General features: G+C 45.0%; 1 protein-coding gene across 2 annotated transcripts in view; it reads left to right on the top strand.

Moving 5' to 3' along the window:
* The window catches only part of LOC145361503 (MOB kinase activator 2-like), a 60,529-nt gene extending 46,493 nt beyond the window's left edge, over window positions 1–14,036 (top strand). For both annotated transcript variants that reach the window (XM_080217314.1, XM_080217313.1), the window contains exons 3-5: window positions 2,132–2,225; window positions 7,130–7,254; window positions 8,588–14,036. In XM_080217314.1, coding sequence (XP_080073440.1) covers window positions 2,132–2,225; window positions 7,130–7,254; window positions 8,588–8,856 — 488 coding nt within the window. In that variant the 3' untranslated portion in view covers window positions 8,857–14,036. The remainder of the gene's footprint in view (window positions 1–2,131; window positions 2,226–7,129; window positions 7,255–8,587) is intronic.
* Window positions 14,037–14,913: the final 877 nt, after the last annotated feature.

Raw genomic sequence — 14,913 nt, forward strand, 5'->3', positions numbered from 1 at the left:
CCTGCTGTGACGGGATTCTCCGCTGAGTTGTCAGTCACATTGTAGATTTCTCCAGACTCAGAGCATCTTTACTCAGACCAGAACAACACCGTTGACCTTGTGCTCATTGGCCAGCATCCTGAGGAAGCAATAGCCTAGTGGTATTATCACTAACTAGACTATTAATCCAGAAATTCAGCTAATGTTGTGGGGACCCGAGTTCGAATCCTGTCACAGCAGGTTGTGGGATTTGACTTCAGTAAAAGAAATCTGGGATTAAGAATCACCGATGACCATTGTTGATTGCCGGAAAAACTCATCTGGTTCACTGATGAACTTTCCATTCACCTGACGAAGGGACAAACCCTGAAAGCTTGTGAGTTTACTATCAAATAAATGGGTTGGACTTAAATCTGATGTTGTCAGACTTTTTACTCACTGATGTACTTCAGGGAAGGAAATCTGCCATCCTTACCTGGTCTGGCCTGTATGTGATTCCAGAGCCACAGCAATGTGATTGACTCTCAACTGCTCTCAGGCAACTAGGGATGAGCAATAAATGCTGGCCCAGCCACCGATGCCCATGTCCATCGATTTAATTTTAAAAAAAAGCTAACATTCTGGGGACCCAGATTAGAATCTCACCATAGCAGGTGATGGAACTTGAATTCAATAAAAAAAAATCTGGGATTTAGAGTCTACCGATGACCATGAAACTATTGTCAATTGTCAGAAAAACCCATCTGGTTCACTCATGTCCTTTTAGGGAAGGAAATCTGCCATCCTTACTCGGTCTGGCCTACATGTGATTCCAGAGCCACAGCAATGTGGCTGACTCAACTGCTCTCCAAGGGCAACTAGGTTAGGGTAATAAATGATGTAAGAAGTCTCACAGCACCAGGTTAAAGCCCAATAGGTTTATTTGGTAGCACAAGCCATAAGCTTTCAGAGCACTGCTCCTTCATCAGGTGAGTGGGAGTTGTGTTCACAAACAGGGCATATAAAGACACAAACTCAATTTACAAAATAATGGTTGGAATGCAAGTCTTTACAGGTAATCAAGTCTTAAAGGTACAATGTTAGCGGAGAGGGTAAAGTGCAGGTTAAAGAGATGCGTATTGTCTCCAGCCGGTGAGATTTTTTGCAAGCTCAGGCAAGTTGTGGTGGGGGTTACAGATAGTGTGACATGAACCCAAGATCCTGGTTGAGGCCGTTCTCATGTGTGCGGAACTCGGCTATCAGTTTCTGCTCAGCGATTCTGTGTTATCGTGTGTCGTGAAGGCCGCCTTGGAGAACGCTTACCTGAAGATCAGAGGCTGAATGCCCATGACTGCTGAAGTGTTCCCCAACAGGGAGAGAAGATGTTCATTCATCCGTTGTCATAGTGTCTGCATAGTCTCCCCAGTGTACCATGTCTCGGGACATCCTTTCTTGCAGCGTATCAGGTAGGCAACTGTCAGTCCAAAAATGTGCAGATTAGGTGGATTGGCCAGGATAAACTGCCCATTAGTGTCAGGAGACTAGCAGGGTAAATACATGGAATTGTGGGGATAGGGTCTGGGTAGGATTGTGGTTGGTGTAAACTCGATGGGCCGAATGGCCTCTTGCACAATAGGATTCTGTGATTCTATGATCATCCAAGGAAATGTTTATTTTTTGCTAGTGGGAGGAAGAGTAAGGGTAGGAAAAGTTAAGGGGTGAGAAGGAAGGAAATATTTATTTTATAAAATGGAAGCTCTGCTAAATCTGATGGAGAGGAGGAATTAGGTTTTCTGACTTCTTTGAAATGTACTCAATTTTGTTTTATTAAGTTGTTGGAAGATGGGGGAGCATGGTAATTTGGAGGGAAGATGATGCCTCCCACAAGCGCAACACATGAGAGTGAAGTATCAATTGCTGGTGTGCCATACGTTGAAAGTACCCCGGACAGATCGACTGGGGAGGATTACCCATTGAGATGTCATTTGGAGAAATAAAGAGATAAAACTGGAGCTTAGGTCCTAATAACACCCAGATACCCAGTATTAGTCATGCTACTTCTTAGATATGGGAGCAGCCATTGAAAATAAAGCAGGACATTATTATTGCAATAATTAATTTAGATTGTAACATTGCCTCACGTAAGTGTTCCCAATTATTTCTGTTTCGATAGCAATGACATTCTTCAATCACATAAACCTGCAGTACAGTGCTATCTCTGAGTTCTGCACAGCAGAGACGTGTCCGGTGATGAATGCATGCAACATGTAAGTACTCTTGTTAGTGTTATGTGCTACATATTTTAATGTTCTTAAGTTTACTTTAACTAGAACAATTCCCTACAGTGATCAACTCTTCAGAAATGTATTCTTTCACAGGTTGTGTGTATCATTGGCTGGGCCCAGTGTTTATCGCCCATCCCTAATTGCCCTTGAGAAGGTGGCGGGGTGAGCTGTCTTCTTGGAACTGCTGCAGTCCACATGGTACTGTAGATGCACTTGCAGGTTAGGGAGGGTGTTCCTGGATTTGACCCAGCAACAGCAAAGAAATGCTAATATATTTCCAAGTCAAGATGGTGAGTGGCCTGGAGGGGAAGTTGCAGTTGGTGGAGTTCCCACATGCCGACTGCCCTCATGCCATAAGACATAGGAGCAGAATTAGGCCACTCGGCCCATCGGCTCCACTCTGCCATTCAATCATGACTGATTTTTTTTTTCTCATCCCCATTTTCCTGCCTTTTCCCCATCACTTCTGATCCCCTTATTAATCAAGAACTTATCTATCGCTGTCTTAAAGACACTCAGTGACCTGGCCTCCACAGCCTTCTGCAGCAAAGAGTTCCACAGATTCACCACTTTCTGGCTGAAGAAATTCTTCCTCATCTCTGTTTTAAAGGATCATCCCTTTAGCCTGAGGTTGTGCCCTCTGATTCTAGTTTTTCCTACTAGCGGAAACATCCTGTCCAAGTCTGCTTTATCCAGGCCTCGTAGTATCCTGTAAGTTTCAATAAGATCCCCTTCACCCTTCTAAACTCCAACGAGTACAGACCAAGAGTCCTCAACTGTTCCTCATATGACAAGCTCTTCGTTCCAGATGATGGAGGTTGCTGGTTTGAAAGGTGCTGTCGAAGGAGGCATTCAAGTAGCTTTACCACATTGACACCTCAATTTTAGGTATTTCAAGTCCTGCATTTGATTCTTCATTTGAAGCAGGGTTGATTTCCCCCACCTTGATGGGAACGGTAGATGTACCAGGCCTTGAAGTTAGATTCTGGTTGAGTACAATTCTGCTGCTGCTGATGGCCCAATAGTACCTTAAGGAATGTCAGTTTTGAGTTGTTGGACCTGTTTGAAATCTATTCCAATTAGCATGGTCATAGTGCCACAGAACACGATGTAGGGTTTCCTCAATGTGCAGGTAGGTCATCCCAAGGACTGTACGACGGTTACTCTCCAATCCTGTCTTCTGTGACAAGTAGATTAGTGAGAACAAGATCAAGTAGGTTTTTCGCTCTTGCAACTATGTCCTTCAGGAATTGGCCACTTTTGCCAGAAATGGTGCTACCAAGCCACTCTTGGTGATGCACAGTGAAGTTCCACCACCCAGAGTACGTTCTGTGCTCTTGCTACTCATAGAATCCCTACAATGTAGGAGGATACTATTCGGCCCATCGAGCCTACACCAACAACAATCCTACCCAGGCCCTATCCCCATAACCCAAGTATTTTTACCCACTAATCCCCCTGACGCTAAGGGGAAATTTAGCATGGCCAATCAGCCTAACCTGCACATCCTTAGAGTGTGGGAGGAAACCAGAAGAAGCCCGCGCAGACATGGGGAGAATGTGTAAACTCCACACAGACAGTGACCCAAGCCGGGAATTGAACCTGAGTCCCTGGCAGTGTGAGGCAGCAATGCTAACCACTGTGCCACCCTGCCGCCATCCTCAGTGATCCTTTAAAATGGGGTTCAACATGGGGGAGTACTAACTCGTCAGCTGACAGGGTGGGAGATATGGTAATCAGGAGATTTTCTTGCCTATGTTTGAAGCATCCTGAGGTCGGGAGTTAATGCTGAGGACTCTCGGCAGAACTCCCTCCTTGGTTTGATTTATTATTATCAAGTATATTAGCATACAGTGAAAAGTATTGCTTCTTGCTTTCTGACTGTACACCATTACCTCTGCTAGGTCTGTCCTGCCTGTTGGACTGGACATACCCAGGAATGGTAATGCTGGTTTCTGGGACATTATCTGTGTCAATGAGCATGACTATATCAGGCTGTTGCTTGACTACTGTGAGACAGCTCTCCCAATTTTGGCACAAGCTTCCGGATGTCAGTAAGTAGGACTTTGCAGGGTTGACTGGGCTGGGTGTGCCATTGTCGTTTTTGGTGCTGAGGTCCATGCTAGTTGGTCTGTTTAGTTTTACTCCTTTATGTTTTTTCTGTAGTGGTTTGATACTTCTGAGTAGGTTGCTAGGCCATTTCAGAGTCAATTACATTGTGAGTCTGTAGTCCCATGTAGGCCAGATGAAGTGAGGATAGCAGATTTCCTTCTGTAAAGGACATTAGCGAACCAGATGGAGTTTTTATGACAATGGTTTATGAGTGCATGGTCACCATTACTGGTGATATATGAGCATTAGCCGGGACCTCTGGATTACTAGTCCAGTGACGTTAACAATATGCCATCACTTCCCTCTGTTGGGATGATATATTTCGGGAGAGTTAAAGAGCTGAAATCGCAGATGAAACCATTGCAAAGATTCTCAAACGATCTCCATAGAGTATACCAAGAGGAAGTGTGGAGGTCAGGCATATTTCTACAGGTGGTGCAGGAGAACTGAAGGGAAAAGTGGGTGACACAGTGGTTAGCACTGCTGCCTCACAGCCCCGGGGACCTGGTTCGATTGCTGACTTGGGTCACTGTCTGTGTGGCATTCCATGTGGAGATGCTGACGTTGGACTGGGGTAGGCACAGTAAGAAGTCTCACAACACCAGGTTAAAGTCCAACAGGTTTATTTGGTAGCATGAGCTTTCGGAGCATGCTCTTTCATCAGGTGAGTTGCTTGACTAGAATTCAGTTGATGAAGGGACAATATTCCAAAAGTTGTGCTATCAAATAAACGCGTTGGACTGTAACGTGGTGTTGTGAGACATCTTACTGGGTGGCGTCTGCACATTCTCCCCGTGTCAGTGTGGATTTCCTCCGGGTGCTCCGGTTTCCTCCCACGTTCTGAAAGGTGTGCTGGTTAGCTGCATTGACCTGAACAAGTGCTGGAGTGTGGCAACTAGGGGATTTTCACAGTAACTTCATTGTGGTGTTAATGTAAGCCTTACTTTGACACTAACAAATAAACATTTAAAAACTTTATAGTCAGTTGAAATTGCCCAACTCATTTCATGTATGGCTGACAGAGGGGAGACCTTTTGTTCCATTGGTCAGAGCTGGATGACGAGTCAGTGAATGAGGTGTGAAAAGTACCCGGTTTGTTGGATTCTGCTGCTGATGGTATCATTACGGAGCAGCCTAGGGGAACCAATCAACCTGCCTTCATTAGCTCACAGCAGTGCAGAGAGAGATCAATGGAAGGGGGAAATGTACCTCCTGTAGAATACGCATAATTTTCAATAATATCTTGACAGAATTTCCCCTTCCCCAGTGACATGGCAGAACTCAGCCCCATCTGGGGCAGCATTTCTCTGCAGTCAGCCAGTCAAAGCAGCCCACAGGTACAGTCCCAAAGTTGATTGTAAAAAAAATAATAATTGACATGACATGCAAGTACACGTGGGGCATTTTTCCAGGACAGCAAACCCTGTTTAACAGTGTCATTGATTCTCAACTGCCCTCCAAGGGATGGGCAATAAATGCTGGCCAGCCAGCGACACCCATGTCCCAGAAATGAATAAAAGGTTATTGCCTGATAATGATGCAACAGCATTGTATATCTGACTGTATTCAAACATTGCTGCAAGTATAAACAATTCTCGCATTATGTTAACCTGGCTGGTAATGCATATGTTGGTGCTTTTACATCTGTTCAATTCTTAATGACAGTTGTTTAAATTTTAATGGCTGTGCCTACATCCTTGTCATCCCACTTGCCTGACAGAATAGTATGTGGGGCTCCCCCTGTGGCCTAGTAACTGCAAGCATCATTTAACGCCAGCCACAATAAGTCTCCCACTTGAGGCGTTACTACCAGCTGTACAGTATATCGAGCACTAGATTTGGCCGCCATGATTTGAAGTGGTTGGCAAAAGAAGCAAATGTGATGTGAGGAAGTAAACATTTTCACCACGAGTGATTGGGGTCTGGAATGCACAGTCTGGACTGTGATGGAGGCAATTTCAGTATATATGGCACTAGAAAGAGTGGGGCGGCAAGGTAGCACAGTGGTTAGCACTGCTGCTTTGCAGCACCAGGGACCCAGGTCCGATTCCTGGCTTGGGTCACTGTCTGTGTGGAGATTGCACATTCTCCTCGTGTCTGTGTGGGTTTCCTCCCACATTTTGAAAGATGTGCTGGTTAGGTGCATTAACTTGAACAGGTGCCGGATTGTGGTGACTAGGTGAATTTCTCAGTAACTCCATTGCAGTATTAACGTAAGCCTTATACGTGACTAATAAATAAACCCTAAAGATTTACTAGGATGCTACCGGGACTCGATGGCTTAAGTTATAAGGAGAGTCTGGATAGACTGGGACTTTTTTCTCTGAAGCGTAGGAGGCTGAGGGGTGATTTTATAGAGGTCTATAAAATAATGAGGGGATAAGCTAGATAGTAAATATCTTTTCCCAAAGGTAAGGGAATACAAAACTAGAGAGCATAAGTTTAAGGCGAGAGGGAAGAGATACAAAAGTGTCCAGAGGGGCAATTCTTTCACACAGAGGATGATGAGTGTCTGGAACGAGCTACCAGAGGTAGTAGTAGAGACGGGTATAATTTTATCTTTTAAAAAGCATTTAGATAGGCACATGTGTTTGATGGGTATAGAGGGATATGGGCCAAATGCGAACAATTGGGACTGGCTTAGTGGCTTTTAAGAAAAAAAGAGGGCAGAATGGCCAAGTTAGGGCCTGTTTCCATGCTGTAAACCTGTATGACTCCAGGCAGATGCATCTTGAAGCTCATCCTGTTTGCTATAATTTGTGACCTTGTTGCAGTCAGTACTTCTGGACAGATGAGCGAGGAAAGAAAATAAAGTGTACTGCACCTCAGTATATTGACTTAGTGATGACGCACATCCAAAAACTACTGACCGATGAGGAAATCTTCCCTACCAAGTATGGTAAGTTTTTAACAAGTGTATTTCCATGTGTGATGTGTTTTCTGCTCGTTACGCCCATAATACATTGGAGCATAATACATAGGTCATTCGGCTCCTCAAGTCTGCTCCGCCATTCAATCATGGCTGATAAGTTTCTCAATTCCATTCTCCAATCTTTTCCTCATAACCTTTGACCCCTTTATCTGTTGCCCTGGCCGGAATCAAGCAGAACCTTTTATGTATCATCAGGAAACTAATCTTCTTGTGTTCTCTTGCACATTATTGACATATCTACTCAATCTACTGCGCTGGGACGACAGAGTGGCACAATGGTTAGTGCTGCTGCCTCACAGTGCCAGGGGCCCAGGTTCGATTCCTGGCTTGAGTCATTGTGTAGAGTCTGCATGTTCTCCCTGTGTCGGCATGGGTTTCCTCTGGATGCTCCGGTTTCCTCCTGCTGTCTGAAAGATGTGCTGGTTAGTGTGCATTGGCCATGCTAAATTCTCCCTCAGTGTACCTGAACAGGTGCCGGAGTGTGGCAATTAGGGCATTTTCACAGTAACTTTATTGCAGTGTTAATGTAAGCCTACTTGTGACATTAATAGATAAACCTTAAGCGTTAAAACAATATATGTTAATGAATTTGCTGTAAGCTTGACTTTTATTCTCTGGTTTTCATTCCTGAATGGTTACATAACGAACAAATATCATAGTTACCTGTCTGAATCTAGATATATTGGTGCATTTTGTACGTCTCACTTAGTAAATCACCGCTTCGTATTGCAGACTATGGATCAGTGACTGTCTGTAAATGTCCAAAATTCACCATGTGCCACAGTGGTTAGTATTGTTGTCTCATAGCACCTGGGACCTGGGTTCGATTCCCGGCTTGGGTCACCGACTGTGTGGAGTCTGCATGTTCTCCCTGTGTCTGCGTGGGTTTCCTCCGGGTGCTCTGGTTTCCTCCCACAGTCTGAAAGATGTACTGGTTTGGTGGATTGGCTGTGCTAAATTGCTCCTTAGTGTCAGGGAGATTAGCAGGGTAAATGCTATGGGGATAAGACCTGGATGGGATTGTGATCGGTGCAGACTGAATGGGCCAAATGGTCTCCTGTACTGTAAGGATTCGAATCCGCTCAAAATGATGGCTTCATGCACATCCATTGAAAAAGAGGGCTGATTCTGTGTTTGTTCCCTAACTTGTACAACATTTTGATGTAAGACAGAAATGTTACACTGACATTATTAACCTCTTTTATGTTGGTGCACCCATGCTTGTCTGTGCTCGTGACTATCCAAGCAAATGCAGAACCAATACTCTTGTGAACTGACTGCCCTCCCGTTTTGCCAACAGGTAAAGACTTCCCGAGTTCCTTTGAGTCCCTCGTTCAGAAGATCTGCCGCTACCTCTTCCATGTTCTCGCTCACATCTACTGTGCCCACTTCAAGGAGGTTGTGGCCCTTGAACTGTATCCGCACCTCAATACCGTCTACATGCACTTTCTGATCTTTGTCAGGGAGTTCAATCTCATCGACCCTAAGGAAACGGCTGTGATGAGGGACTTAACGGATGTTCTGCTCTGTGGTGCGCCACAGCCCCAGAACCATGTTAACCACAGATGAGCAGGGTGGCCAATGCGCATCATGGATATTAGAATTATTTTCTTTAGTGGAAAGAATAATAACTTAAGAGATCATGTTGCCCATGGCAACGCTGAAGTAACATGTGACCAACAAATCAGTGATTCCAAGTGGCCCAAAATGGTGACAGTGTCGAGGCCCCGCCCCCAGTACTGCAGTTCTCCTTTACCTCACTCAGTATCATCTTTCTCAATCTTAAGCTGTATGTGGTGTCATCAAACTCCCTTCCACCTCAGCACCCTAGTGACAGCAAGTAACGAGTTCTTTCACTTATGCACAAGATTCTCCTAACTCGCTTGCCGCCGGTTATGGATGGACCTATAGGCATTTCATGAAATGACCCACATCACTCGCTGTCAAGCACGTATCGTCCACTTTTTTTTCCACTTGGTCCTCCGCTACCATTGTCTGGGTGGCACGGCAGTTAGCACTGTTGCCTCACAGCGTCAAGGACCTGACTTCGATTCCCGGCTTGGGTCACTGTGTGAAGTTTGCACGTTCTCCCCATGTCTGCGAGAGCTTCTTCCGGATGCTCCGGTTTCCTCCCACAGACCAAAGACGTGCTGGTTTAGTGTTTCAACTGTGCTAAGTTCTCCCTCAGTGTACCCGAACAGGTACCAGAATGTGGCAACTAAGGGGATTTTCACAGTAACTTCATTGCAGTGTTAATTAAGCCAACTTGTGACACTAATAAATAAAATTAAGTTTGGCACAGAAAGTGGCCTGGATGCCACAATTCTGCAGGCAGAGAGATTAGAACGATCCTTACAGAAACCTCACGTGTTTTGTGGTTTGGAACGGATGAAGGCCCCTGTTGTATGTTCATAGGGGGAGGGTGGTAGGGGGGGATTCTGTGTTAACGATTCCTGGGGTATGTTTGTAACCAAACTGGAGATGGTTTTATACTTCAAGAGATTTGCTGCTATTCCTGCCACCTTCTTCTTTCCCCACCACATCCTTTTTACTAGTTGTAGAGCTCGTTGATGCCCAGTTGCGCTCCATAGAAGAAAGCCTATTCTAATGAGTCAGTAGATCCTTCGTGACTATCACTTGTTTCACATCCTGCATGCAATCTTTGATTTACCTCTGAGTTTAGAAGTGTCACGTGACCATTTTTTAAACAAAAAAGACCTGTGGCTACCAACGTCTGTAAAACTGGAATATCTCCGAGTCCTCTCGGCATCAGTTGTGCTCATTGGTGTGAAAGGAACTGGGGAATGGAACGCTTTCCTTTGTAGCTCAGGCCATGTCATTATAGTGTGCATTAACTGCAGAGTAAAGGTCTCCTCTGCCCCCTCTCCACAACAAGCCTCACACGCAGCCTTGGAAAGCTGCAGCAGCGTGGCATTTTCTCATTATCTCATGTCCTTGCCACTGCAACTGCCAGGCAGTGTCGAGCTAAGACTAGAGTGTGCTGTAGCCCATTATTTGTGGGGCAGGATTAAGATTGTTGTTAAGTTATAGTTTCATTTTAGCAGCAACGCATTACACTACTGAATTGGGAGTGGTCGGACAGGTGAAGATAGTTCGACTGAAGACTTCAGAACGGTGGGTATCAAATCACCTCCCCATTCTGCCTCTGGGTTTAAATCATCATATTATCGGAATGAATTTTACTGCGCTGTATCCCTTTGGAACCAAATTAACTTTGGAATGAGAACAGCATCGCAGGTAATATTTCTAGTTCTCCCTTCTTTGGGTTAAACTAGATTATATAGTTTGGGAGATAGTGGGAAATGTGCGAAACAATGGGTTCAATCTGAAAACCATTTAAATTGTACTTCATGCTTTTCATTTTCTTCTCGCTAATATTTTTAATCTTTATATAGTGGCATATGAGAAGTAAACACACCCACTGGTTTGCCAGCACTTTCTCCTGTGCTGCCGTCACCCCCACTGAGATAACAGTCACCTGAGGCATCCTCAAGATCCTGACACCTATCTCGCATTCCCCTGAGATCTTTGATTCCAGAGCAGATTGGAAGGTGGACGGAAATGTTTGTGTGACCCAGCAATGCTCCCTCCCTATTTCTCCACCCTCCCTCTGTCAAGCTGAAGCTTTGATGCATTGCAATTTGTAAGCTAATTCCTCAGTTCTCGCTATCACAATCTTTTGAGAACTAGAGGCTAATCTTACTGTTGCAGAGCTGTATAGATACTGCTGAGACACCAGGACCATTAAAAACATCTCAAAGTCATTTCAATTCTCTGTTGAATGCAAGTTAGATAAAGTATGGAACATCAAGAGTAAGTAGAGTACAGATCTTTGTGTATTAGCAATAACCCGAGTCCAGTAATCCTAAAGTAGAACCCTACAGTGCAGAAGGAGGCCATTCAGCCCATCCAGCCTGCACCAACCACAATTCCCACTCAGGCCCTATCCCCATAACTTTGTGTATTTACCCTAGCTAGTTCCCCTGACACTAAGGAGCAATTTAGCATGGCTAATCCACCTAACCCACACATCTATCTGTGGGAGGAAACTGGAGCACCTGGAGGAAACCCACGCAGACACAGGGAGAATGTACAAACTCCACGCACAGTGACCCAAGCCGGGTCGAGCCCGGGTCCCCGGCGCTGTGAGGCAGCAGTGCTAGTCACTGTGCTGCCCAAGATCTGTACCAGTGGTTTAATTACTTTCTTATAAGATGGGCATTTTAAAGTTTCTTTCCTCTGGCTGCAATTAGCGCTTGTTCCTTCTCCAATATAGCATCAGTAGAAGTGTATTACAGTCAGGGCCTGTCCCTCCAGGAAGGGTTAGAAATAAGCAGTTTTGATCATTAGTAAATGGGTTTTAATTTCGGTTGTCTCTGCTTTGGATTGTGAAGCACAGCTGGTAACAATTGGGCTCTTAAGTAGATGGCTTGACAGTGGAAGCCACTGTTTGGGAAGAGAGAATGGGGTGGGGGTTATTGCTTGTGTATTATACTGATCAGAATGGGTGGCTAGCACCTGTCAGCGACATCTGAAGTGGACGAAGTTTATGAACAGACTTATGTTTCCAGCTTTGATTTAAGACCATTACGATGTAGTGTACTTCAATCCATTTTATTAATCTGTAAGTTTTATCAAACCTTGTCCTGATTTGCTGTGTGGTGAGATCAAATTTGCAAAGGTTATTATAACATATTTAAAAACCTCAGTAGTGGCTGGAGGGTCTGACTTTTGTTTCAATTGGTGCAAATACTATTTATTTGACGGGTTGTGTTCTTTTTGTTGACTGGAGCAGAACGCAGGCTGCATTGGCACTTTGCTTGGAGTGAATGGTGCTTGGAGTGCCGGTAGCACCATTAATCCTTTGCGTACAGTATACGTGGGTATTATGATGGTTTTAATCCAGATTTTATAGATTTAAATTTAGCACGTTTTCTCCATGGGGATTGCAGCTGGCAGCAGATGTGTGGCTTACTGTCTCTCCACCTCTCTCATCCTGCAATCATCTGACCCAAGTTCCAGGGACTGATAGCATTGCAGGCCCAGGAAGAGTGAAGTTCAGGATAACAAGTACTGGTGTTAGCTCTGTAAAGAGAGACCAATCCTCTGCAGGATTACTGGATCTTGCACACCTAGATTCCCAGCGGATGCTGGAATCTGAAACCAAAACAGAAAATGCTGGAAAGTCTCAGCGGGTCTGACAGCATCTGTGGAGAGAGAATAGGGCCAACGTTTTGCATCAGTTGAAATATTGGCTGGAATCTTATCGCGCTGTCCACCACAGGAATTGGTGTGGGCGAGGGGCGGACCATGGGAAAGTCCATTGACTTCGAGTGGGAATCTACGGTTTTGGGACGAGCGAGGCCGTAAAATCCCGCCCATTGGCTCTTTTTTCTCTCCCCAAATGCTGTCAGACCTGAGATTCTCCTGCACACTTGGAGGCTGGCTCAGAGCAGTCCCGTGCCTGATGCACGCGGCAGTGATGAGCCCAGGGAAAGATGAGAGGAGCGGTGTGCTTTTGTGTAGAAAATGATTTGCGGATAGGATAGCTACAATGCCAAATGTTGTTTTAATGCGGTGGAGGGATCAGGGGATTAGAAAATGACAAATCCCAGTGACTAGGTGATTGGGAGTGCGGGGATGCATCTGAACTGAATTCACGAGAGCTGTGATAATGGTTGAGCTACACTGCTCGAGGCCTCTGAAGGACGTGTTTTATTTACAGCCGGAGAGATCACTTGCTGCCGTAGCCACTATACATTGTATTAGCGAGTGCTGAACTTCGGTTTCACTGTTTTATGATTTTATTGCTTGCATCTAGAGCAAAGATTTTGAAACAAGTGTGCGTCGAAATGACTGTGTTTGGTGACAGAACCACTGGGTGCATTTGGCCGAGTTGCAGGGAGTGAGCACATACGTTATTTAAATGTACATATCAGGGTTAAAGGTTATGTTGGACTGTGCTGAAGCATTTGAGTGGCAATGAAGCCAGTCTGTCATTCTAAAGCTGCGCCATCCTTTTTGGATGGCCTGTGTTGTGTGTGTGTTTTTTTTTAAATCAAATTATTAAGCAGATATATGTTTTCTCTAGGTGGTTCACTCCCAGGCTAGTGGACTGGAACTTAACAATTTGACCTTGGGAATATGAGCTTAGTGTGATCACAAGGTGGAACTTAGCTCATTCCGCAGGCTGGGTTGAGTTCGCTATGAGGAAGAATTTCTCTCTCTTAGTGGCTGGAGGCATGTGTTGGCAATGATTTCTGCTCGCACCATTTCATTTTGAACTTGAATAATATTCGATGCTGACTACTTCTAAGCCTGTGGCGGAGATGCCCGCAATGTTGTCAGGTGTGGTGCGTTGTAAAGCGATGCCAAGGCAAGACGCACCCCCACTTTCTTATAATTTGATTTTGTTGTTTGTAGATTTTTAGTTTTGTTTCTCCCTCGTTAGGAACCCTTAGGCTTGGGATGAGTGCGAAAGGATAGTGCGGGGTCCACAGCTATTTACTGTTAGGAAGAGATTACACGCTGACCATACCAGATCAAAAAAGGCATGCTTTGGTTTCAACCCACAACTGCACTGACGGTGCTAGTGTGTTGCTGCAATGAGTTGTTAATTTACAGAAAGCCTAAGGTAGTCTATTAATACTGGATGTAATATAACTCTTAAGATCATACACTGCATCTCACAAGAAAACTGAAAAATAAAAAGAATACCTTTAACATTCGCTGTGTATGGTTTCTGACATTCTTTCAACTTTCATTTTTAAAATGTATTTGTAACGCATCAATGTTCAAACTTGTATTCCAACTGACTTCACCCTGTATTTACTTCACAATTTGATCATACAGTCCCTGCAGAGGGAGGCTATTTGGTCCATCAAGCCTGAATGGACAACAGTCCCACCTGGGCCCTATCTCCATCAGCCCACATATTTACCCTGCTAATCCCCCTTGCACTAAGGAGCAAGTTAGCATGGCCATTCCCCCTAATCCGCACACCTTTGGAGTTAGAGCAAATTTAAAGGGATACCTGTGGCACAGTGATTAGCGCTGTTGCCTCATAACGCTAGGGACCCAGGTTCGATTCCTGACTTGGGTCACTATCTGTGTGGAATCTGCATTTCTCCCTGTGTCTGCGTGTGTTTCATCCAGGTGCTCCGGTTTCCTCCCACAGTCCAAAAGATGCGTTGGTTAGGTGCAATAGCCATGCTAAATTCTCCCTCCTGAACAGGCGCCAGAGTGTGGCGACTAGGGGATTTTCACAGTAATGTTATTGCATTGTTAGCTAAGCCTATTTGTGACACTAATAAATAAACTTTATAGAACATGTCTAACGTATGGGGGTGCACGGTGGCACAATGGTTAGCACTGCTGCCTCACAGCGCCAGGGACCCAGGTTCAATTCTAGTCTCGGGTCACACACTCTGTGGAGTTGCAGGTGCAGCAGGTGATCAAGAAGGCAAATGGTATGCTGGCATTTATAGCGAGGGGGATTGAATATAAAAGTAGGGAGGTCTTGCTGCAGCTGTACAGGGCACTGGTGAGGCCGCAGCTAGAGTACTGTGTGCAGTTTCGGTCGCTGCACTTGGGCAAGGATATTTT

Source organism: Carcharhinus amblyrhynchos, chromosome 35 (assembly GCF_965287045.1).
Source record: "Carcharhinus amblyrhynchos chromosome 35, sCarAmb.v2.hapA, whole genome shotgun sequence".
NCBI lineage: Eukaryota > Metazoa > Chordata > Chondrichthyes > Carcharhiniformes > Carcharhinidae > Carcharhinus > Carcharhinus amblyrhynchos.